The sequence below is a fragment of the Drosophila grimshawi genome, unplaced genomic scaffold (assembly GCF_018153295.1).
Source record: "Drosophila grimshawi isolate 15287-2541.00 unplaced genomic scaffold, ASM1815329v1 contig_311, whole genome shotgun sequence".
NCBI lineage: Eukaryota > Metazoa > Arthropoda > Insecta > Diptera > Drosophilidae > Drosophila > Drosophila grimshawi.
This window is the reverse complement of record NW_025063098.1, coordinates 1569547-1595457: the sequence shown is the minus strand read 5'-3', so window position 1 is coordinate 1595457 and position 25911 is coordinate 1569547. Positions and strand designations below refer to the sequence as shown.

Genomic DNA, 25911 nt, shown 5'->3' with positions numbered 1-25911 from the left:
CACTTTTTTCAAACTAGCAATTTTATTCCATTCGAAAGCAAAATACTCTCCTTAGCACAAGGCAATTTAAAGAACCTAGCAAATTTAAAATTTGTGGCTAAGATTCATATTGAAATGAATCCTTTCATAATTAATCAAAATTTATTGCCCCAACTGGTAGTTCAGTGTTCACTAAATCACTAAAAAAAAAATGCGAGTTTGGTCAGGATATCTTGGAAATCAAAAAGTAATTTGTACAATAAACATTAGTCCATATATCAGCTGTATGGCTAAAGGTTATCTCAAAACGTTAACAACTCTCAAATAAAGGGAATATGACAACAATTCGATCTGAAATAGAAATGCAAGATTTCAATTGAGTCCTTTTAAAGCAACTGTAATTGCATAACCTCAGATCTGTCGAAAACATTAACTTCATAGATAAAAACACTAATATATTTGTAATTTCGTTTTATTACGATGATATTCATCCCACTGTGAGACTTGGCCATTTAGCGCCAGCAAATTAGGAAAGCATTGCGAAAAAAAACTTTAGCCATAGAATTAAACAACGTCCAGTATCGATTTAATTTTATTTCCGCTCATTTAGCTAAAAGCCAAAGGAAAAAAAAAAGTGAAATGAAAATATTTGTCCACGATTAAATTTAAAAAAAAAAAAAGAAGCATTTTATGAAATGACTGCACTGACACTGGCCTCGCCTTAGAAAATTTGAATACATTACGAGCTTGGGCGGCAAGTGCGGCTGCCCTGTTTGGAGCACTGCGGTGGTGGTGGGTTTGCTTGCCCCCTGAGCAAATAAACTACGCCAGTGAAAGCTGTGGAAGTTGAACTCAAACCACATCCCCATTGACATTCCCATCACCCATTCCTCTTCCCCTTCCATAGCCTTGGCCAGGACGACGGCATGACAATGACACAAAAGCCGCGCACTTAATCGCCGCGGATCACATTCCGTAAAAAGCGCGACGATAAAAATTTTTTACGCTCTATTCTTGTGTACTTAGTCAAATGGAAGGGAACACCCCGCGTTGTGGTTGCGGTGGTTTTACCGCCTTACCCACTTAGTTTGACCCGCTGTCCACATTTGAATGTCTCTGTCCATTTTCAGCTGCTGCTCGCAGTGTTTTCCTTGTTGTTGTTGTTGCTGCTCCTGTTGTTGGTAGCGAAGCGCGTTTTTACCATCATCGTAAAGAAGAAAATCAAATCTGAAATTATTTTCAATTTGTACGCGATTTATTTTTATGTCTTTTTCGCTGCCCCGATCTCCTCAACTCCTCAATTCCTCGAGTGCTGCAGTGTACACCCAGTTTAAACGATTTGTAAACATTTGAATTGGATTTTCGGCCATAAAAATTGCTTGTTAGCGGCATTGTTGTGCGTTTATCAAAAGACCCCGAGCCCAGCTACGACTAAAGTTGTCGGCATTAGTGGCAGCCACAGTGAATACAGCAAGTGCTCAAGTATAAATACACCTATTTATTACCGCATATCAGACCGTTAATCGCATTACCCACACTCGGTTGCATGCGAATACACTTGCAATTGTCGGGGAAGTACTTGTATCTTTTAAGTTTTCAGTTCTCTTCTGGTGCAGCTGCATTAACAACGGTTATAAGTTAATAAATTATCGGATTTTTACATGAATTGCCGCTTAGTTATCAATGAGACAGTACCGCAATTAGTGCACTTAATGGAAGCGGCCAGGAGAGCGGGTTATGGCGAACACCTTAAGGCAAATGAATGCAAAAACATGTCATAAATTACTTATATCATGGCATAAACAACAGACTCTGATTTCGGCTTGTCAGCGTTCTGGAAGTAACGCTCTGCTGATTCTAATATTTGCAGACCTTGAAAACTAATTAGCTGAACACACATGCCACTTAAACCGAACGAAATCACAAGTGTGAACTTTGAATACATCCAGAGCATACAACATGCATTTCAAATATTTGTATGTTCAGTATGAGAAAACCTAGAATACTTTAGACGAGAGAACTCCCCACTGAACACAGCTGTTAAATAATAATATGTTCAATATGAAAAGATGTTTTGTTTATAGAAAAACTGTGTTTCTTAACCGCTCCTAATGAAAATTTTACAGTTGCCCAATAAAATATCATTGTATATATATCCTGACAGATGTGTATTTAATTGCCATCGGAATTATTAATAGATCAATATTCAGCAAACTGGGACCGTTATCGATAAAATTGAATAAACTTTGTCTACGTTTGGAATACCAGCATATTTTTGAAGTCTCAACCTCTTATAGTCCATGAGATCTAGTTCATACAGATAGATGGGCAGACAGACAGCTTTACAACTTAATAGATAGTAAATACAAAAATACAGCAACTGTTTGGTGGCTTGGTTATGGATAACACACCGAATGCCTGATTTAATTACTGTCTCGATCTGGGTACGAATATATCATATCAATGCAACGTTGATTTGTTCTCCGCCCATTTAAGAAATACAATAATTTATTTATCGAATTTATATCCATTTGCTGTGGCAAATGTGATAAATGTAGCCCGAATGCCAAAGTTCCGTAAGTAGACAAAAAGCGAAGTCAACATTGAAATATTTAACGGCGTTTAAAAGAGCGTGAAAAGTCAACAAGGATAACAAGGACAACCGCCGCACAAGTATGGGCTGGAACACATGCTCGACGCTGCTCCTTTGGCCTGGCACAAAGGTCGTGGTCGTGTGCCCCATGTGTGTGTGCGTGTATGTGTGTGTGTGTGCTTGTCTGCGATTTAAATAAAACTAATGTTTGTGTGAAATGGATTTTCTGTTTGTCATCGACTGACGCAGGGGTGTGTGTGTGTGTATGTGTGTGTGTGTGTCTTTCCCACTGTTTTATATTCAAATAGCGAACCACAAAAAAGGCTTCAAGGATTCCGTATTCAAACAGATTTAAATTCGCATACGCTTAGCACGTGAATCCTGAATCCGAAACTCGAATCCTTAAGTCTGCCGACGAGTTCGCCTTCCGTCGAGTCATGCATCATATCAGCTGCGGATGGGATGCAATACGATGGGATAGGATGGGATGGTATGGTCTGGGCTGGGCTGGGGGCATGCAGCGCGTGGATGACACGTGATTCCGTTGGTCGTAAATTTTGCAGGCACGAATTTTTAGTGCTTTGTAGTTTTAATTTGTGGCTTGTTGAAAATGTTAACAGAATTATTTATGCGATGAATGGCACGATAAAAATTATGATGGTGAAAAAGTTTTTGCAACGCTTTGCGACTCAACGGATATTGCCACAAGGTAGTCAAGCACAACACGTACTACCTGAGTGAGAGATAAGAATAAGTGTTTAAAACGAGCTGGAATTTGCAACCACCCAACAATTTTAATAGACCTTTCAGGGAGACAGCACAAAATGTCACTCAGCCATTTCATTCATCTCCGCGTCGATTGGGGTGTCATGTGCGTGTGTGTGTGTGTGTATGTGTGTGTGTATGTGTGTGCAAGTGCGAGAGTGTGAGAGTGTCATGGCATCATCCATCATTTTGGACTTGACCTTTTTTCTGGCTAAGCTTCCGTTTAGCAGGAGAATCTTTAATTTTGTACATTTATCTGGGTGATGAGGTGCGTAGCAAGCGGGGCACACATGCTGCAGACACAGATACAAGATACAGATACACACGTTACGACTTTTGAGTTATATTTTTTTTTGGGGAGGCCGTTGACAGCCAAACGTCACTTGGCACACAGAGTGCCAGACCGTCAGATAGTCGGCCATGCCACATGCCACATACATAAGCGACTTTTGCATGTGGTGGTTTTTACTGGCGAAATCTGCACTGCAATGGCTCATTGTAGACGTGGCGATGATTATATGCTTGTTGGTCCATCATGTCGGGGTTTCACTCTGGCCGCGTGTTAAAAATGAATTTGTCATCTCTTAACTGTAAACTGTGTGACATGTTTGCGAAAATCGCCTGCCAGCCAGTCATCAGCCAGAAATCACAGACCCAGCCAATACATCAACTGCTTTAGTCGACTCGATGGCTATGGTCGAAGTCTGATTGATTTGCATCGGGAATTCTTATTTAAATTGACATTTTTATTTCGTGCTGCAAGCCAAAATGTGATGTCAAGGTTCTTGTTATTATTATTCTGTTTCTTTGTTGCTTTGTGTCAAGCTGCAATAATTATGTCAGTAGTATTTATCCACGTGATTGATAATCGCTGATGCAGTCCATCGACTGATTGAAATATTCTGCGCTGGTTATAAACTATTTTGTGATAATTGAGAGATAGACGGCTTAAGACTTGTGATAGATTTATGTTGAGTACATTTTTAAATTATTTTCTCAGTTTACCAATTTAATACAATTTAACTCTTTCCCGAGCTATCTTGAACATTTTGTAAATTAACTATGCTATATATAGTTAGTTAACTCTCGATCATAGACAACTGTAATTTAGAATATTCCAATATACATTTGTAAAGATAAAGAATATTCCTGAATATATTATTGAATACCGGTAAGAATTTCATTAAGATCGGGTAAAAAACAGATTTTGTTAAGCACACTAAAATCAGCAAGCCCATCACAGACATAATACAGCAGTTGAAACTGACGCCAATTTTCTCGCAACAAATGCAGCCATAAATCGTGTTGCATTTTATAGATACATTCATGGATAATGTTGTCACATTAAATCAAGCGATTCATTGTGCATAAATAAATAACTGGTAGTTGAAAACACAGACAAGTTCAAATGCAATTACACGCTCGAGTATTGAATATCGAGTGTAATTACAACTAAGCGATGGCGGCAGTTATTAATTGATATTCGTACATGGACAACAGTTAAAAATGAAATAAGTGGGCAATTTATTAACCATCAAACAGTTCCAATTGTACTCATACATACACACATTAGACTCCCCGAACCGTTGGCGGTTACCTCCATGGTTACATGCTCCCATGCGCTGTGTAATTGGGTAGCGTTTAGATCCAATTTTGAATGTCAATTGGCATAAAAATGGATGCCAGGAATGGGGGATGTCGATTTGTGTGGGTGTTTATAATAAACGCATCGTTCAGATCATTGGACAAATTGCCGTTCGAATAATTGCGATGATTTTGCTAAAGTGCGTGAAATTGTTATGCAATTAAAATATAATATTTTTCCACATGAGCGCCCACATAGATTATATAATAATTTTAGCATCGATTTCAGCTATGGCACGTTCCAATTGAAAATACAAGATAAAAAAACAACAACAAATAAATCATTCATTTGAACTGGCCTGAATTGCGAAAGGCCCTGACTCGTTTAAGCGGGAAAACAGCTGTTGCTGATTTTGTTTGATGTGCGTGAAATATTAATTTCACAGCGCGATTTTTAAATACAGATATTACATAATCGAATTTCGAACTGCCTCCATTTATTAAAGCTACGGCTCAGCCATTTTTCTTACATCCCGTTTAATTTCTGGCTGCAAGGACACAACGTCTGTCAGCGGCAAAAGCCACAACAACACAAGCAGCAACTGCTGCGGTTAATGGCTTTTGAATGCAAATTCAATTTTATCGCACTGTTTACTTTTTAATAAGATTTCTCAACGTCTGCCGCTGTCTCTGCTTCGAAAAGGTGCACTGTGCTGGAAATGAAAATTAGTTGCAAGCGCAGCCCACAAAAAAAAATTAGAAAAAAAAAAAACAAAAAGCGAAAAGAGCCAAAGAAAATATTCAAATACTTCAAGGAGGCAAAAGAGACACGCGACTGGCAACTGCGAAAAATGCTGTTTGTGGCGCCACAAACAACTACCCCCGCCCAGTCAATGCCATTGCAAAGCCTCTAGGCAGCGGTGGTGGTTCGTACACAACCACACACACACGCATACACACACACACTCACACATACACTCACACACACACGCACACTTAGATATGGCCAGTACTTTTACCTTTCGTGCTTAGAGGGCACAACCTACAATCCAACAAATTGCGTTTTGTGCAAGAGTGGGTGGGAAAACTGTCAGAATGAATGAGTAGACTGGTCACACCTACTGTCAGTCAGCTACGGGGCAACAACAACAACAACAACAACGGTATCATTTTGAGCTGACCAAGGCGTTGCCATTGCTCTGCGTTTGCGTCTGCGTCTGGCTCTGGCTCTGGCTCTGGGTTCGAGCTGGCTCTACTTGGTCTCCACACCGCACCAAAAACAACTTTAAAGTTCACTTACATTTTTACGCATTTTTCGAATTCTCTTATTCAATTAGGCAAATGGTCTTTAAGCATGTTTGAAAATCAGTTCTTATAATTAAAGTAAATCATTTAAGAAATTCATTTGCGAAGGACTTTGTTTAATTTTATACTTTAAAAAATGGGAGATTGTGAATTGAGGAAAGCAGAAATCTTAAGCTCAACAGAGTCTATATCCTATATTTTGCCGTAATAAAATAAAAGTCTACACAGATTATTATATAGCGCTTTTCCCAAGCTGTTAGAATTGTGACACGAATCGAGTTAGTAAATGACCCTTTATATCTTTAAGCTCAAACATATATACTATGTACATATGTGCAATGTTGAAGCTACAAGCAGAATAAGCAATTCTTAAATTGCCACATCAAAATGCCAGTCATATGCCTGAGTCTGGGGTAGCTGCAGTAAATATAAATACTCATATTTTCTTATTATCTATTGAAATAGTTGCTAATCACGCAGCTGTTGCCCGTTGCTGGCAAAAATCTCAATATATTTGACTGTTTTGCTTGTGAAACTGCATAAGCTTGGCTCCACTCCCCAACCAGAATTGACTGACAGCCCAGACGCTATTATTTCCAACCGCATGATTTTATTTTCTTGAGCTTCATCCCCTCGATTCTGGAACCCCGAGTGATTACTCCTTTGATATTTCGGTTGGGCGCTTTCTTCATTTTTGTGCAAACAATGTACTGGCAGACTGGAGACAACATCCTGCGAGTAGCTTAAAGGTTTTTCTCTAGTATCGAACGTCGGAAACTTCTCAATTACATGGCTCGCAAGTTGTTTAGTATTTTGCTGATGTCGCTGACTCCGGAAGCGGCACGGCCACTTTCTTGACCGCTCGTTACGTGCTGCATGTGTTGCCCCATTCGACTCTGGCTCTATCAGTGGCTCCAACTCTGGCTTCGGCTCTGGGTCTGGTCACATGCAGCATCAGCAGCAACAACTTGAAACTTCCGCTACCAAGTTTGGGGTTAATTATTTTCCACTTTTGTGCTCAATTTCATAATACTTACTTACGAGTAAGTAAATAGACTCAAACTTTGCTATTTAAACTCGACAGCAACTTTCATATAAGCCAAGACACTTTCAACGCTGTCTTCAGTGAAATGCTGAGCAAGAATGTAGCATATTTTCTGTTTGTTCGTATCAGATGTTAAAAAACTTTAACTAAATCGATCTATAGAAAAAAATACTCTGAACGACCTTTAACATTAGGTCCAACTGATCTAAGTTTACTGAACAACAAGACTGGGTTCGAATAGGTTCAAATTATGTACTTCATTTTCTCTATCCAAAGCAACTAACCTGTTAAAAAAAAAAATCTAACCAACGTCATTATGAAACAATTAGAAAACTTAATAGTTTATGTTGAAATATATCATTTTATTTGTATATCAAAATGAGTAAACATTTAAATTTGACCTTTAATTCTGACTCAATTGATAAACGATTTCGTTTTCTTTCTATTTTCAGGTGATAACTCCATAAGTAAGTACAAATTGCTTATATTCATTGCGCAACATCAAAACCACAACATATTAAATTGGCTATATAGATAAGTACAGCAAATTGCATTCGTTTGAGTTCGAAACGTTCCCAAGATCAAAACTTTAACAAACAATATACACAGCTACAAAATAAACCAGGATTAATACAAAAATTGGTTTTGCAAATGATGGCAGAAACCGCAGCATGATTAAATGTTATTATAATACACGTATTTTTTTCTATACTCCCCGTCTTAAAAGTGTGCGAAGGTTATGTAAAGAGCCGCAAATGAAACAGCTACCTTTTTAAGCCATTTCGTTTTGGCAATTTGAATGTTCCATTTGGTAGTTTCTCAGCCTTGTTTTGCTATTATTTTTCATGGGCCAACACAAGCTGCAAAGTAAAGATAAAAGCATTAAGAAGTGAAATTATTATAAGCATAATTACATTTCTTTTTTTGTATTTGGTTTTTGTTTTTGGGAACTGCAAATTTTCCTTTCATTTTTTTTTCTCCGTATGCCATAAGCCATTTTGCTCTACTCGTATTCCAAATTCACATTCGGAAAGTTAGTTGGCTGCCATTTTGAATTGAAAGCAGCTCCGTCTCCGTCTAGACTCTAGACAGCGGGCCTCTGCTTGAGGCTCAGCTAAAAACTGAACCAATCAACCGTCAACAATTTTCGAGCAATTCGACGGAAACGACGCTTTTTCATGTTCGTGACCAAAGCTTAAGCGCGCTCCGGGCATGGATAAAAAATATTTTACCTGAATTAAATTGAGTAACAAAAACACGAAACGCACACACACACACACACACAAACATATATATATATATATTCATGCACACACACATACATGTGCATATATTCTTGCATGTAGGTCTGTGCCACATGTGTGTGTGCATACATTTAGACTGTGCTCTGTGTGTGTGTTTTTTGTCTGTGTGCTGTAAGTTTTCTACTCTTGCTTAAGGCTAAGCAACTTGGGAATTAAGTATGCAAGTGTTTTTTATTAATACCTGATTAAACTAGTTTAAGGATTTGAATAACAAGTTTAATCTGTTCGTCGAGTAAGCGAGGCAAGTTAAGGTTTTAAAATGTACAAAATCTATATATAAAAGGGCTTAAAGTGATTGATTTTATCCCAGCTCGCAATATGAAAATTATCGAATGATTGAAATATTTTTAATTTCGTACACAATAAGCGTTGACATCACTTTCAAAGATCTTCATGTTAAGAGACATAGAGCCAAAAATCAAATTCATGTAAACCTACCATTGACGTCCTTTTGTGTTCCTATTTTAGGGTATATTATCTTCGACTCTCTAAAAGTCACATATTCTTTCTTGATTCTCCAGTTGTTGTGTTTCGGTTTTGTTGTTTGCTTAGCGTTAAAAAAAAAATACAAAGAGAGAACAAAACTCAAAGCGAAACACGCTACCAGTTTCGGTTTTTTTATTTTTATTTATTTTTTTTTTTATTTCCAATGCCTTCCAACTTGGCCCCACTTGTAATATCATTTGTCGACGTCGCTGTCGCTGTCGCTGTTGACTGCTCTGTGCATGTGTTGGTCACTTTTCTGCCCGGACGCGTCGGTATTGGTAAAGCGGTTGCGGAGGAAATAATTACATGATTGAGGCACTCATACACAAACACACACACACACTGGTCATATACAATGACAACAACAACAACAACAACAATGTTCACCTTCTTGGTGGTGGTGGTGCTGCCAACGTCGTTGTCTGATCGAACAGAACACGTTAGCCTGGTCAGCTCCAACTCCAGCTCCTGCTCCCTCTTGTGACCATTGCATGACAGCGTCGTGTGTGTGTAAACACACGGCGTGGTGTGTGCGTGTGCGTGTGTGTGCGTGTGTGTGTGTTTGCAAACACCGGCTATGGAATGAATGGCGGCTTTGTATACTGAATTCTTGTTTAGTTGTACTCATTTTTGTTGCTGCTGCTCTTTCTTTCTTTCTTTATATATATTTATATATATGTGTATAGTTTTATTTTTTGTAATTCATGCCAAAGCCGCAACAATGACGATGACGATGTGAACGACAGCCCAGAGCAATTATTGTATCGCTTGCACAGTGCCAAAGCCACCAGCAGCAGCAGTAGCAGCAGTAGCATATGCTCTTTTATCCTGTTCCACCCCTTCCACCCTTCATATACCACAGGGTATTACGAGTTTTGTCCCATTGGCTAGCTGCTCATTCGCCGAGGCAAAGGAACAGTAAATACATTTGTGCCAGGAGCATATGTAAATATGTACACAAGTTGATAACATGACTAATTTTCCATATATTAGTTATGCAAAAACATACAGTATGAAATATTGAATATATATTAGTGAACTGGGACATGCTCTAAATTTGTAGACCAGATAATCAAAATTATAAATAAAAGAAATTATTTTGTTATCCTAAATTCTCCATAACTCAATCAATATTATTTCAAATATAGCTGATAGCTCATAGATTTGAGTAAAGGACTTACAGCTCATATTCATTGCTCCTGTTCTTAAATCAATTAACTAAACTAAACTAATTCAGCCTAACTCCTAAATCAAGAACTTGAACGATTTATTATGTGAGAGTGAACAGTCTGTTAATTAATTTACAAAAATACTTCAACAAGTTCCTCGTTTTCCTTTCTTTTGCATTTAAAGGTGCGCAGCCCCCTCATCAGACTCCTTCCTAGCTACGATTTGTCTTCTGCTACAGCTCTTATCTACAATTAGTCTGTCCTTAACTGTAGCTAATAGTTTGTAAATAGTGAGCCAATATTTACATGTGGGTTGTTTGGCTTGTGGGTTGTGTGTTGTGTGTATGCTGTGGTCGCATTATGAAAATATTTGTCTTCGAATTGCTCATCTGTGGACTTCATTGTCTATCAACGTGTCGTCGCCCTCGTCCGGAGGCCTGCTGTGTGTCCGTCCGACTCTCTGACTCTCTTGGCCGGACCCCGACGTCTCGACGTGGCAGACGTCAGTCTGAGGGCTTTCAAAACGTTTTCATTACAATAGTGCGTAGCCGCCGCCGCCGCAGTGGCCGCCGCTGTTGCTGCCGCTGCTGCTGCTGCTGCTGCTGTTGCTGCTTCTGCTGCTGCTGCCGATCGGGCAAATGTGTCAGAGCTGAAACGTCATGATTAATGATGGTGGCAAGCATGTGGGCCCGAAGGCCAAGCTAGAGCCACAGCCCTAACCAGAGACCACGGACTTGGCTGCATTTAGAGGCCGAAACGGAGACAGAGACAGCCTGGGGGTAGGGCAGAGCAAGCTGGCAACTGGGCCATGGGAAGGGACACAAACACTGGGAATGCGAATGGAAATGGAAATGAAAATGAAAATGGGACTACGACTGGCACTGGGATCATTTTATCAAGGTAAATTAGACAAAAACATAAAAACACGACAACCAAAATGTAAACAACGCACCAAACACCAAACACCAAACACAAACTGAAACACTGAAACACTTGGCGGAGCATTAGGCGAAATTAGAAATTAATCCTTGTGGCTGCACTCGCTGGAATTGTTGTGCCTTGACCATGGCAACAACTGCTCAAAAGGGGGCGGTAACATGGCGCTGATGGTTACCATAATAGAGGCAAGTACTTGCACATGCACAGAGGGTGAATTAATGACAGTTGTAGGCATATGTTTCTGAAAATATTACAAAATAATCTACTAAAATCATTCAAAAAATATATACAACAATGTTGAGCGCAGCTTACCGAGTCGGATTGATAACATCTATTTAAGGTTATCACATATCCAAGTGTAGTTCCTTTCAATTATGTACAGCAGCCAATTCAACATAGAAAATCAGTCATCAAACGGTGTACAAATCTCGAGGCAACCCCAGCTGCAGCAGTTGTCTATCAATACCATCAATTCCATCGATATTACAAATATCCAAAATAAAAAAAGGAAAATGGAAAGTGCTTGCGCCTGTTTTGGGCTGCTGTGCTGCAGAAAGATGCGCATTGGCTTAATTGAAACCGTTTAAATTGCAATTAATCACCAGACAGAGCCGACGGCGAATGTTGCACAGTTGTTGCCGAGTGGCGCAACGAATTCCCACAACGGGAGTGGTAACTTCAACTCCAACGTTTAATCTCCTGCATATAGCTGCACAGTGGCACAAACAGAGAGAGAGAGAGAGACAGAGAGAGAGGGAGGGAGAGGATGAGAGAGTGAATGAGACAGGGGAAGAGAGAGGGGCTCTGAATTACTGTCACCACAGTGACTAATTTTATCCTTTGGCTGCTTTTGTTTTAATTCTGAACAAATGAAGAAGCAGCCAACATCCAACAGCCAGCAGCCAACAGCCAGCAGCAGTTCAGGAGTCCCAGTCAGCAGCCAGGGAAGCCACACGGTAACTGTTTAATCGCTTTCGACATGCGGATTTAAGTTTTTTGGGCCGCGGCATGGAAAACAGGAAGCCGGCCGTAGAATGGGAGCTGTGATAAGTGAAAATATGGATGGCAACCCAACCCCGGCAGCCGTTGAGCATGCGATGGGCGGATGAGGATATTGCCACTGTGTGGTGTGCGTGGCATCAACCCACAACCAACCATTCGACCACCCGATAACACCACACAAAAAATATATATATATAAAAAAAAAAAAAGAAAAAAAAACCAAAACCAAACCCGCAGCCGCAGCCGCTCCACCGGACGCACGCACAGGATGCGAGCTGAGGATGCTCTGTTGCAGGACTGAGGGATGAGGATTGGAACTGGAACTGGGGCTGCGACTGCGACTGAGCCTATGCCCATGGCCTTCTTTTCTTGCGTTTACGTCGCGCACTTCGTTTTTTAAGTGGAAATAAATTAAAAATGGGTGGCATCTCTGGAGCCAACAACTGGAGGCGGAGCTGGAGTGTGGTGTGGCGTGGCGTGGTGTGGCGTGGGAGACGAGGCGTCTACAACACGCGTCGCAGGCAGCGGCGGCAGCAGCTTTACTGGCGTTAGCTGAAGGTAAAAGTTTTGGATAAAACAGTTGAACTTCAAAATGTGAATTTGATTAGGATATTTGCATAAAATTCTGTTTCTGCGCCCGGCACTCAGCACGGGCCCAACCAGCAAAGACGCCAGCAGCCCGAATAATACCGCCATAAAATACGGTAAATACAAAACTGGAGGGGTGTCAGAACGTATGTTCTGTTTGCCGGAAGCGGAAGTATATAAGTCAACCTAGATTTGGTAGTGGCGTTTACGCTGATACAAGGACAAATGGGCTTTCAGCCAGTGCCCGTATTTCATGTGAAAAGTTGTTGAAAGTAAAAACTTTAAGAATTTCAAAACTTACTTAAAGCGCAACCAGAAGTCAGCTATTGAGGAGATATTTACTTATATGAGAAAGGGATAGTTGTTGATATTTATAATTTATTCATTATTATTATTAGTAACAATATGCGAATCAACTAATTTAGTTATTGAAAGTTTACTTTGTGATCTTAACCTAATTTCAAACGTCGATAACAAAAATTGATAAAGATATTTGGGTTGATAATTGAAACATTAAATTCAAAAATTCAATTTGAGAACTATGAAGTGCTCAAGTGAAATAAATTGTATCTGTTCATAGTATATGGGTATTCAAAATGTGCGATTTCCAACTCTTACAGCCTCTAAGTTTGGCTTGTTCATTCATGGACAGACGGACACGAGTAATTCGACTCTTTTGTTAATGATGATTGAGAATATTTACACTTTATGGGGCTTCTGCATGTTGCACACTTTTGCAAAACTTCTTTGTATTATCTTTTCCCATTTTTTAAAGATTCATGGCATAACAATTACTACATAAATGTAATGGAATAATTTTAAGTAAATTGAAATCTATGCATGCATATATAGTTATAATTTCGGCACGAATACAATTTACTTATTTTTCAGCCAGGCTGGCATACCATAAGTGAAATATGCGCTTCACATGAATATTCCACACGAATCGAGCATAAACTATGGGACTTTTAGCATATGTCGCCACCTGTGTGTAATGTATGATACACATGCACTTGACATGGCCATGAGCCCAAGCAGCACACTCCACAAAACCCACCGAACAAGGAGTGGGAGTAGTTACAAGGCGGTATTGAGGGGTTACAAGTGGGGAAGGGGATGGGGTGAAGGGTGAGGGGTTCACAAAGTGACAGCCAAAGGGAGCTGTGGAGCTCTGGCATAAAATGCAAAACTTTTGCCAAGGAGCGTCGCTGAGAAGTTGCTTAGGCAAATCGTATGTGAAACATTTGGCAGGCAGCGATTTATTTAATGTCTTTGGCTCGGGACGCAAAAGCAGATGCATGTTCGAGTGATTTAGATGATTTATGTCGGGGTTTTCGGGGACACATATTTACACACACCGTAAACATGAGTGTGTATACACACATATGTGTGTTTATGTGTGTGTGTGTGTGCACTCTATCTCTATGTGTGTCCATATATATATGCATAGATACTCTTCGACTCGTTCATTACCATCACTCAAATTTCAAGGCGGCGCCTCTGGCAAATTGGAGGCTCCAACTCCAACTCCAACTCAGACTCCACTGCAACTCCATCTGCAGCCACAGCTGCGCTGTGCGTTATACGCATGCGTAGACGGACACCGGCTAAATTCAATTATCGGGCCGTGCTCATCTTTCGGTTCATTCTGGTGGTGCTGCTGCTGCTGTTGCATTCAACACGCATACGCCATGTGGACGGGCAAACGTTGCCGGGGCTCGTTGGGGTCGCAATTAAAAACGCACCACAGCTCGCTAATTAATTTGCATTTGCGCCAGACAACTCGGGGCAAACTTGTTGATTACCAGACACGCACACATGCAAATAGATATGGCATACATATATACATATTCAAATACATATATATATATATATATATACTATATCTGCTGCTTTGTCTTGTCAACTAGCCAATTTGTGCGCACTGGCAGTTTTATCGAGTTAGGATTTATCACATTTTCCAATCATTAGCTTGGCTAGCTTTCATCATATTGAATTCCACATGGGAATGATAATTTGTTAAGTTATTAAAGTCTGTATCAGGAGCAAGTACTTATGCATACTAAGTATTCGAATATCATTTCTGTTGTCTAATGATTGTATATCGTATGTGCTTTCAGCTGCTGATTGGTAGCAATCCAACTCAGTCTCTGACTCGCTGAAAACTTTTTATAATAATTGCTCTCATTATTTGAACAACTTTTGACATAGGGAGAAAGCGTATGAAATCTATCTAAAACATAACCGTAGCATGATTCCTAAGTATTGCTAAATTATACTCGCATAAAACAACAACTCAGAATGATCAACTCTAGACAACTCGACTAGCAAATACCCTGAACACTGGTTTTAAATACATATTAGGTTTGCTGATAATAGTTTGAAGAACGCCATTATCGGAATTCGATTTGTGTCGATTGTTATCGATAATAAGTATTATAATTGATCTGTGTGAGTTATACGTAGGAATTTTAAGTCTTCAGCTCTTATAGTCTCTGAGATTGGCAAAATACAGTGGAAATTGATTCGGCTATGGACACTGATCGAGAGTATATATAGTTTATGTGTAAATGCTTCCTGTACAAATTCCTTATAACATTTTTAATGGATGCAGAGCAGACATAGAGTCTTTAACATATTTAGCTTATTGCAACTATTCTTTTAATCATCTTAAGCTGAATGAATGCATACAAAATTATTAATCGCAGTTTCAGACGATCTTCGCTTCCGTGTGTGCTTCAGCTTTGCAATTGAGTTTATTTTTAGCATTTAACTCGGGTTTTCATCTAATTAGAAGTTGTGAATTCTCCATCTAGACCAGTCAGCGTAGTCAGAGGGGGCACTGCCCACAGTCGCCGTCTGAAGACTTTTCGCGTTTTCCTTTTGCGCAACGGAAGTGACTTTTGTTTTTTATGTGTGTTTGTTTTTTTTTTTTATAATATTTATGCCGCCGGTTGTTATTGTTGTTGTTTTAGTTGTTGTTGTTGTTGTGGTTGTTGCTGGGCGTTTGTATTTAAAAGAAGCAAAACTTACGGGCGATAAAAGTGTTGCAACAACAACAACAACATCAGCGGATTGATGGCGAATAAGAAATGGCGAAACAGCGAAAATGGCAAACTGGCAATAAGAAAGGGAGAAGCAAGTAAGAAACTTGAGCTTGCCATGTAAACGGTGTTTTTTTTTTTTGTTTTATCTGTTTTTCTTCGGCAAACCTTCTGATGTGGACAGCCGGCGTCGCCGACTGGGTGGCCGACTACAGGCCGGCAGCGTGTACCCACCGTGAAACCCCACACTTGCCCCACTCCCCACATTGCCCACCTTTTCCTCCACTTTTCTCTGACCACCACCGGGTTCGAGTGACGTTGCGTCTCTGAACTTGGCTAAGGGCGCTTCAGTTGCGAGACAAATGGAAATGAAGCGTTTATGCTGCTTTATTGCAGCGATAAGAAAAAAGAAAAAGAAGAAGAAAAAATGAGGCATTATTTTGTTGTTTCAAGCAAAAGTTTCTGCTTTACGATTTGCGTTACACAAATACTTGTGCATTTTTATTTATATGTATTTCTATATTTTTCATTTTTGCTTGGGGCACGGAAATGCCGTGAAGCGAACTGGTCACAGGTCGTCCTCGTCCTCATTCGTGGAATGCGGCAATTTCCTCGGCCGTCTCCGGCCTTAGAAATATTTGCACTGGACGGCTCCATGGTCACTGAGCTGGCCATGAGTCCGCAGTTTTCTTATCCTATTGGGATATCTGAGTCCTGTGACTGTGGCAGCAAAAATGATTCTGGCATTTAATTTCCAGTTTCAACGGTGCTGGAATTACGTTGCATTTTAACAGCTTATTTAATGCGAATCAAATCGAGCAGAAAAATCATTCTTTTTAACTTCAAACAATGGCAATGACTTTGAAACACCAACCATTTGGCAAGTAATGTACAACTACAACATTAAATTTGAATTTTGTATAGAATGGAATCTAGCTAAACAGAATTTACTATTTTAATTTGTATACCCAAGACCCATTACAAATGGCAGAAAGAGGGAGAAAAAATGGAGAAAGAGACTTTAAATTTATAATATAAATTGATTTCAGTTGATCGATTATTGCCTTCTTTTTACGAAGATCGATTCAAATCGACTACCGATAACACCAAGAGTCACAATTGTACAAATATTGCTTTTCAATTGGTATCAAATATAAACACAGAAATATTACTGATCAACTGCACAAATTTCATTAAGATCAAAAAGGAAACGTAAATTTTATTAACCATATATTTTATTTTTTATTATTTATTATTTTTATATTCAACAAAATACAATTAACAATTTTTTCAAAACTGACATTGTCAACATTACGAATTGCTCGTTTAGTTGCTGTACTAGCCGTAATATTATTAATATTCAATTGCAGGCTTAGTTATAATTAGAGGCCTTCACATGGTAATTGACTACCGTGCTTACCGTGTTATTTTGGGCAGCTATGCTACTCATTCACCTATCATCAGCAATAAAGCGTGAACATAAACAGTAGCCGATGCGATCAGGCAACTGATATTCGCTTCTATTCGCTGCGATCGATCACAAAAGCCAATCAAATGTATAACTCAAATATGTGTATGTGCACCTACTGGTAAATACATAATGGAGAACAGCGTGAAGCCAATGCGATCAAGAAACCTCCAACGCCAAAAAGAGAAGAAAAACACACACACACACACACACACACACACACACATATTCAAAAGCCAAAAGCCGCATCATCAATTATGCTCAAAGTTGCTCAATGGCAAACGAACAACAAAAACAACACACAAAGCTGTCAGCGCGCGTTGATCTGTCAAATGCCGCAACCGAAACTGAGACCGTGGCAAAAAGAAATGCGGCAGCCGCATCCGTAACTGAGGCACCCGCCGGCACCGCTCGGAGTCTCCACTTGGCGACGCTTTTGTTGCATTTCCAAACAAAATATTGATTAATCATGACGGTCGGCCATTGCTTGCCACTGCCACTAACTGCCAAGTCTACTTGCCAGTTTCATTCAAAGACTTGTCCAAACGATCCTAAGCTGATTTTTGGCCTTCAGCTTCGCACTGAACTTGAGGCCGCATGTTTTTGTCTGTCTTTGTCTGACAACACCATACAATATACACTGATAATTTTTCATAGTCTGGTCTCTTTGGTCTCACTCTATAAGCCGGCGGCACTTTTTGTCCATCGATCTCTATTGTTAAACGCCACCCCCGCTCCCCCGCTCCCCCCATAAAACACCATCACATTGCGAAAAGCTGCTCAGCTTTTCATGGAATTTTTGCCACGCTTGAAACTATAGTTTGAAATGGAGGATGAGGGGCACCAAATACTTCTTCATACCTGTATCATTTTTAAAGGTGCTTGGCTGTAATCGCATTTGCCAGAGTCGCATAATTTGTTTCCAGCGTGCAGAATTGTTGTCACTTTTGGCGATCTGCGATTTGAGTTGGAGCCCAAAGGGCGCCGACGGTGACAACTTTTAAATTGGCATTAATTTTGCATTGATGGTGTGCAGTATGGTGGGGACTTTAAATTTCATTTTTAATTCGCTTTCAATCTGGCAAACATGCTGAATATAAGCATAATCCAGATCCACCCCAGCAGCCAGAGAGACAGAGACGGCCATCCACAGCAAAAAAAAAAGAAAAGGGAAATGTAAATTTCTTCTTGTTGTTGAGCGTTGAAAAAGTTTCCCTCGCTGATTTTGATTGACAGCTCTTAGCATCCCTGATGGATTTCATATTTGAGCCATGGCTGAAGCAATACTCGCAGCACCAGGCCAAAATGACAGACCTGACACACACACACCGTGCCAGTGCCAGTGGCAGAGGCAGTGGCAGAGGCGTGAGGGGTGGGGAAGAGGTCTATGGACCAGAGGCTTAGGCGCTGCATAAAAGTTTACCAACAGCTTTCATATTTTCCCGACGAGACGAGACGTTTCTTTCATTCTTTTTTAGACACATGCGCATCTGTATATATATAAATATATATCAAAATATTTTATATGCGAATACATAAGGCGCTGGCTATATATTGTACATAAAGAGAAATACCTAGTTGTGGACGCCATGTTGAAAGTTTTTCAATTTGAGCCGCTTTAAAGTATTCAACTTGATTCAATGACGATTTGACACGAGCATCGCTCAAAGTGGGTGTCTGCGAGTGTGTTGGGCTTGGTTTGGTTTTGAGAAAAACTTTTGTTGTTGTTGTTGTGTAGATATGATGGAAAAAATGTGACCATATTTAAACGAATAGCAGATATTTGTTGTTGTTGTTATTTTTGCTGTGTTTCTTTAGCTCCCATAAGCTGCCTAATGGCTTTTTGATTTTGGCGGCCAAGAGAAAACAAATATTATGCTTGATTTTTAAAAAATATAAATTGAATTCTTTTTACTGCATTACAATTCAAACACATTTCAACTTGTATACCCATTAAAATAGGCAAAATGGGAAAGGGGTGTAATGAAATATTCAAAATGGATGTAACATGCAGAAGGAAGTAAGTGCGACCACATTAAGTATATATATATATATATATATTCTTCATCCGAATCAACAGCAGAGTCGAGCTATGTCTGTCTGCTCGTCTGTATTAACGATCTTAAGCGCCCGAGACTTTAAATTTGGTTCTAAGTTATATAAAGACATGAGCAGATCAAATTTATTTATTATTGATATAATTGTAAAGATATAGCCTCTCAGTTGATATATTATTTATTATACAGATAATGGACCAACTGTATGAATGTCATTAAAATCGCATAAGAAAATCAGATTTTGTTAAAGCCTCCTTTATATTAAACAGCTAGATACAGGGTATCTCCAAGTCGTGCTGTCTCAACTAGATCACTCTAAATGGTTATTAAATGCTTTCCAAATTAAAGGTTTTAATTAATTCAACTTGTATTCATAGCGATTAAGCTATTAAAACTAAATAAAATGATATTTGAATGCAACCTGAGTCAACCTGCGCACCTTTAAAATATGCACTTTTAACAATGACATTTCAAAACCTGAACATTAATCAACAATTTTCACACCTACCTCGCACTGTGGCAGCAACAACAGTAACAACAATAAGGAGGGTCCTCCGAACAGAAGGAATGCCCATAGTTTTGTTATCATTGTTTATTTTGCTTGTGTTGTTGTGAGTGCTCTGTAAATGTTCTGTTTGTTGACATTTGCTGGTCATGAAAAGTCATTAAATATATTTCTCTAATTTATCTTTGCAACTGGCAGCTCGGTAAAAGCATTCAAGTAGAACTCCAACAACCCAACCCACTGCTGTGGGTAAGGGTATTCGTAATCGTAATCGTACTATTTTGTTGTTATTGTTGTGGCTGTCGCCAACAACCCTTTCATCCGGGGCTAATTAAAACTAATCCAGAGCAAATGCTTGATCCTTGAATGTAGTGCTGTACACTTTTCGCATGAATGTCAATCAAGCCCACAATTAAATGATTGAAGACATTCATCTGGGCCTTAACTTGGCCTTTGTCTCCCGTTTGGCAGCTAATCAGCAGGCACTCAAGTGCCGGACTTGCCGGCCATCAGGCAAGCAACAAGCTTTGAGCCACGTTTGTCTTTAATGCGATTCGAGTAGCCAATAAAATAGATACAACTTTGTCTGCGGCTCCAATTTAAAATTCCACTTTTTTTTTGTGCTTTTCTTAGAGACGAATAGCAAATAGATAGAGATACAAAATATATATTTTCATGAGAAATTGACTTTTTCGACTGGCACATCGTCGTCATCGCCTTCTTTTCCGTCTCGGTCGTTGTCTTCCTTTGGCTGGAATGATTAATGATGCAGCTCTGCGCATTCGTACGTTTTGCTACCCACACCACACCAGATCTCCCATTGCTTCAGCTCTGTCTGCATTTGTATCTGTATCTGTATCTGTAGCTGTAGCTGTGGCTTGTGTTTCTTTTTGTTGTCAGCTTGAGCATTTTTACTGCATCGCATCGCATCCTAGCATTTGGCATTTTGGAGTAGCAGAAGCTGGAAGCCGAGAAGCCGTCCATGTAAGCTGTACATCCGCTGTTGCTCCTACTCCTTCTTTGACTCCCATTGTTCTCAAATTTGACTGCCTTTTTTGATTGATTTGTCAAGGCACTTGCTGTGCCTCCTGAAAGTCCTTTAAAGTTTTGGCAGTCGCAAACGCAAACATAATTCAAGCCATTTCCCACCCATTTTTAGTCGCTCCAAAAATTTACAAGATAAATTGAGGTCATTTTTTTTTTGCTCTGAGTTTTGTTTGTCCACCTTTGGTCATCTTGTTTGCGGTTCTTTGCTGGCGGCGTTCAAAGGTCCTGCCACAAATTGTGTCCACCTTGTTGACCGCTGTCCCATTCATGTGTCCACAAATGTCCGTAATGTGCATCCCCCATTGACTAGCATGTGTAAGTGGTCAAGCACACAATCCAAACACAAAACTCACTCATCTTATGCAGAGTGGCATTGGGGGAAAAGTTGTCAGGGTTGCCCAGTAAAAAGTTCCATTCCTTGGAATGGGACATGAGAATGATTTAAATGAGTACACTGCCAGACTTTAAATGATATTACTGCTGTTGGTTGGTTCAATTACTCTTTGCATTCATAATTAAATGTGCAGTCATTTTTTATTCCATTTAAATACTTGTAAGTTGCAGAATAGAATATGAGAACAGCATTTAAGGTGATTATTCTAGCCGCACCTCATATATTAATATATTGTTTAGCAGAGTTACAGTAAAGTCAAATGAAACAAGTCCAAGATCTTGTTAAGAAAACTCGACTAGGAGATTCTCTGAAGCCAGATTTTATATAAGTTTTGCCTTACAAAATATAATGAAATTTTTGCAATTGGTCTATAAAAAGGGCATATTTTGTATCAAATGGAAGACTATGTTTCTACAAATGCATCTTTTATTGCTATCAGAAATCGACTCTGCTTTTCATGCAGATCAAGAATGGTTATACTTCTAGGTCCGACTTTCTTGCTTTTGTGTGTTAAATAATTATGCACAATTTCATTAGACATTTACTTCATTGTTAATGGGTTCATGGTATACGAACCTCTTTCCTTAACAACAACAAAAGCTCGCTATGTTCATTACAAATTTAATTACTTACTACAAAAGCGGTAAGTGATTTGATAAAAATGCTTAGGTTTGCTAGATAAATATATGATATAGGGGGGCATATTTGCCTTTAAAACTGAATTAAATTTCTTGCTGTGTACTCATTTTAATATGCAATGATAAACTTACAAATGTTAGTGTTACCTTGGGTGCGATGGAAAACATTTTGCAACAATTGCAAAATTTACGCTCATTTTAATTTCATTGTTGGCCAGGGGCCGCAGATGCGTTAAGTGTGCCTGTAGCCTGGCAATTTTTTTGTTTTTAGGTTAGACCAACAAAAATGCAGACATAAATTTTCACATAGTTGACTGCTGGAAGGAGGACAAAGTGCATGCACAAAAAAGGTCAGACCAAAAGCTGGACCCAAAGGGGCAGCGAGTGCGTTTAAGTGTTAACATGTAAATTATGCTCTCGGCGCTGTTAATAAGTGTATTCCAAGTGTCATAAATCAGTAGTAGCACTCCCGAGCTGAAAATTAATATTATATGGCCGAAATAGTATGCGGCATACATATATATTGGCCTAAAGCAAATTCCGTTGCTCTCTTGTTTATAAAACACAAGTGCAAATCTTCAGTTAGGCAAAAAGGCCACAATGCTGCCAATGCTGCACAAAGTATCCGACGTAGTTGCTGATAAGTTTCGTTTCGTTTCGACTTTTCCGGCATTTCATCCATGCTGATGACATTTCCAATGCACTTCCGCCCCATTCCCCCGCCCATCCATAACGCCCCCCCAAAAATTCATTTTGTAATTTTCAGATACCTTGAATGCCCTGCCAGCTGTCGTACTTTTCGGCCCTGTGCTTTCATGTTGACCAGGCTGCAGAAATTGCAACCAACTTGCTTTCATTTTGCTCCAATCTTATACAAGGAGGAATCCTCCACTAACTCCCTGCCCCCCTCGCCCTTCCCCAGCTCTCTGCCTCCCTGGTTGTGTGTGTCTGCACGGTTTGGTTTAGAAAATTATCTTTCTGCTCGTCGTCGCCAAAAAGGAAATCATATTTTCTGCTTTTGTGCACTTTACTTTTCAGTTTCGTCTCCCTCTCTTTTCCTCTCTCTTTCTCTCTCTTTCTTCTCCGGCATCCTTTGCCACTTGCTCGTAAACAGTTTGGTTGCAACTTTTGTGCGAAATTTATGCTTTTCGTACCACACTCTTTCTCCATCTCTCTCTTGCTCTCTCTCTGTCGTATCTGGGCACTTTTCGCAAGTACTGTTTACATGCGACTTGTTTCCACCGCCCGCAACGCCCACAAACTCCCGATTCGTGTTTACCGGTGTGTCCCTGTGCCCTTCTATTTTGGGCAAATGTGTAGCTCTCAACAGAAGTAAGTGTTTGTCTGTGTGTGTGTGTGTGACATCCCAACCAGGTGGTGTTTATGGCATCCGCTCTGCGAGTATTGATGAAGGAACTCGCATCTGTAATTCAATCAGTGTCTATGTCTGGCTGCCATTTGTTGGCCATTGAGACTCACTCCGTTCACGCAACTCCTCCATTCAACTGGAAATATTCTCGTCGAAACATTTTCCTTCTTTTTTTTTGGTGGCAAATATTTTCCATCGCATCAATGCAAATAAGGTGTGCGCCGTTGAAATATCAAATGCTCACTTTACCATAATATAATGATATGCGAATATTTTATTTTTGCTTTTTTAATACTCGCACGTGTGGGTTCTATATTGTTTTTTTTTTCTTGTATTACATGTTTGACTTTAAGCATTTGAGCGAGGAAATTTATTTGCAACTATCTAAGGGAATATTTTATTATAGCTATGTACTGAAGATCCTGCTGGAGATAGATTGCTGTAGAAGCAGTAAAATACAACAAACATTATGGCCTCAGTTCAACTTTACCTGGCTATTATTCTTCGATGTGGTATCTTAATTTAAAACAAAAATAAACATATGTGAGCTCGAAAGCAAAGAGTCATTACTGACTAAAAAGATTCAAAAACTAAGTTATTGTATTTGAAGAACTCTTTTCGATTTTCAAGCATTTCGAATCTTGGAGATGAATTGGATAGAAAAGTTAGACTTTATATGGTTTCCTGAAAATATATTGTATAATTTAAAGTTTCTGAATTTAATGCAAAAGTACAAGAAAGAACGACAATCATAGAAATGTCATCAATGATGACATTTACCTGTATACGGGATGTCGACATCTAAATTTTATATACACATTTTCAATACTCACCAATCGTTTCCACGAAAGCTATATGCTATAAGCTATTAACCTAATCCAGCCGATTCTGACATATGTGCTGCATGCAGCAACTATATAAATATATTCCAAGCATCATCAAGATAGTTTAAGATAGTTTCGCACAGCTACATTATATAAATATTCCCCTCTTTTTGTAATAAGTGTTCAGGGTATACAAGTTAGAAACCAGAAAAGAGGCATCGATTGCATAATCAACGCATATTGCTGCGCCCAAGTCAGATATTCAAATGAAGCCAGCCAAAAGATGAAGAGGCACACAGTAGTCGAAGAAGAAGAAGACGAAGAAGAAGAGACACAAACAGTAGCCAAACTACTTGAAGTGTCGCTGGGACGCAACGCGTCGTGCCACACAGATTGATTGATTAGGTTTTTTTGTTAATTACTTAACGCTCGAGATTGGAAGCTGCCTCGAAATGAGCTCGCGATGCGAGACGCTCGACAAAACTTGCGAGAGATGCGTTACCCGCATTTTGGTGGCAGTTTCAGCGACATCAGCTGCAGCAGTAGCAACAGCAGCAGCCACATTGGGCTAGGTGAAAGAATAAAAGTTGCTGCTGTTGTGTGAAGTTGGCCGAGAGCTGAATTAGTTATGGCCGGTGACGAGCTGATGGATTGATTACAATCGCGAGCACAGGAGCTGAGCTCAAGTCACTATGCAACATCAGTTGCATTAGTTGCTTCTTCAATTTGCCGCAATATATCAGTGCGAAGGACTCTGATTCCTGTCAAGCCAGCCAGTTGTTGTAGTTGCTGCTGCTGCTGTTGTTGTATGTTGTTGTAGCTTTTTTTGTTGTTGTTGGTAACGCCCCGAACTCAACTGTCGAACTCAAGCGTATGCAATTTGTTTTGTTGAAGGCGTTACGTACGCATTTGCCTGCATTTGGAGCTGTGCGCCATGTTCAAATTCCCATTTGCTCAAGACTCAAACAAGAAATGCAATTTTCAATTGCAGCTGAATTCGTTCCAGAAAACGGCCTGCCCCGACGACTGCGCACCGCGTACACAAACACGCAGCTGCTGGAGCTGGAGAAGGAATTCCATTTCAATAAATATTTATGCCGCCCAAGGAGAATTGAAATAGCAGCCAGCTTGGATCTGACCGAGCGGCAGGTGAGTGCAAGCTTTGACTCCTTCAATATACCCACTCCAATGCGACGATTTATCAGTCAGTTTGCCAGTTTGCCAGTCTGCCAGTCTGTCAGTCAGTCTGTCAGTTTCACCTGCTCTGCTCAAAAGGTGGAAGAATTGCATTATGTGTGATAAATTGCAGTCCACCAAGGCTGACAGGGCCTGATGCGGCTGAGCTGTTTTCTTACTTTACTTTTTATATATATGTATTATATATATATAAGATGCGGCTGAACTCTTTTCTTACTTTACTATTTATTTAGATTTACACATTATGTAATTATGTAATGCAATTGTTGCAATTGCTGCTACCATTTTGCTAACACTTGCAGGTTAAGGTCTGGTTTCAAAATCGCCGCATGAAACACAAGCGACAAACGCTCTCGAAGACAGACGATGAGGACAACAAGGATAGCCTCAAAGGTGACGACGATCAATCCGACAGCAGTAAGTGCAAAATTATCATTTTTAATATTTCTCAAGTAGGTTTTTTCCTTTACTTGAACACCTTTTCAAACTGTATCGATGAGCTAAAGCTGATATTGCGTTGCTAAAGATTTAAGCTACTTAAAATAAAAGCAGAGTGTTCCAATATATTTAATAATTTCTTAGGCTTAGTAATGGTATTTTGTGTGTGTG

General features: G+C 39.6%; 1 protein-coding gene across 2 annotated transcripts in view; it reads left to right on the top strand.

The window, feature by feature from the left end:
- Positions 1 to 25911, top strand: part of LOC6563162 (homeotic protein proboscipedia) — a 36045-nt gene that overhangs the window by 6645 nt on the left and 3489 nt on the right. Inside the window, exons 3-5 of one of the 2 annotated variants that reach the window (XM_032737107.2) lie at positions 7724 to 7738; positions 25112 to 25254; positions 25605 to 25719. In XM_032737107.2, coding sequence (XP_032592998.1) covers positions 7724 to 7738; positions 25112 to 25254; positions 25605 to 25719 — 273 coding nt within the window. Of the gene's footprint in view, positions 1 to 7723; positions 7739 to 25096; positions 25255 to 25604; positions 25720 to 25911 lie in introns of both variants that reach the window. The other variant, XM_001990627.3, reaches the window with a different exon arrangement.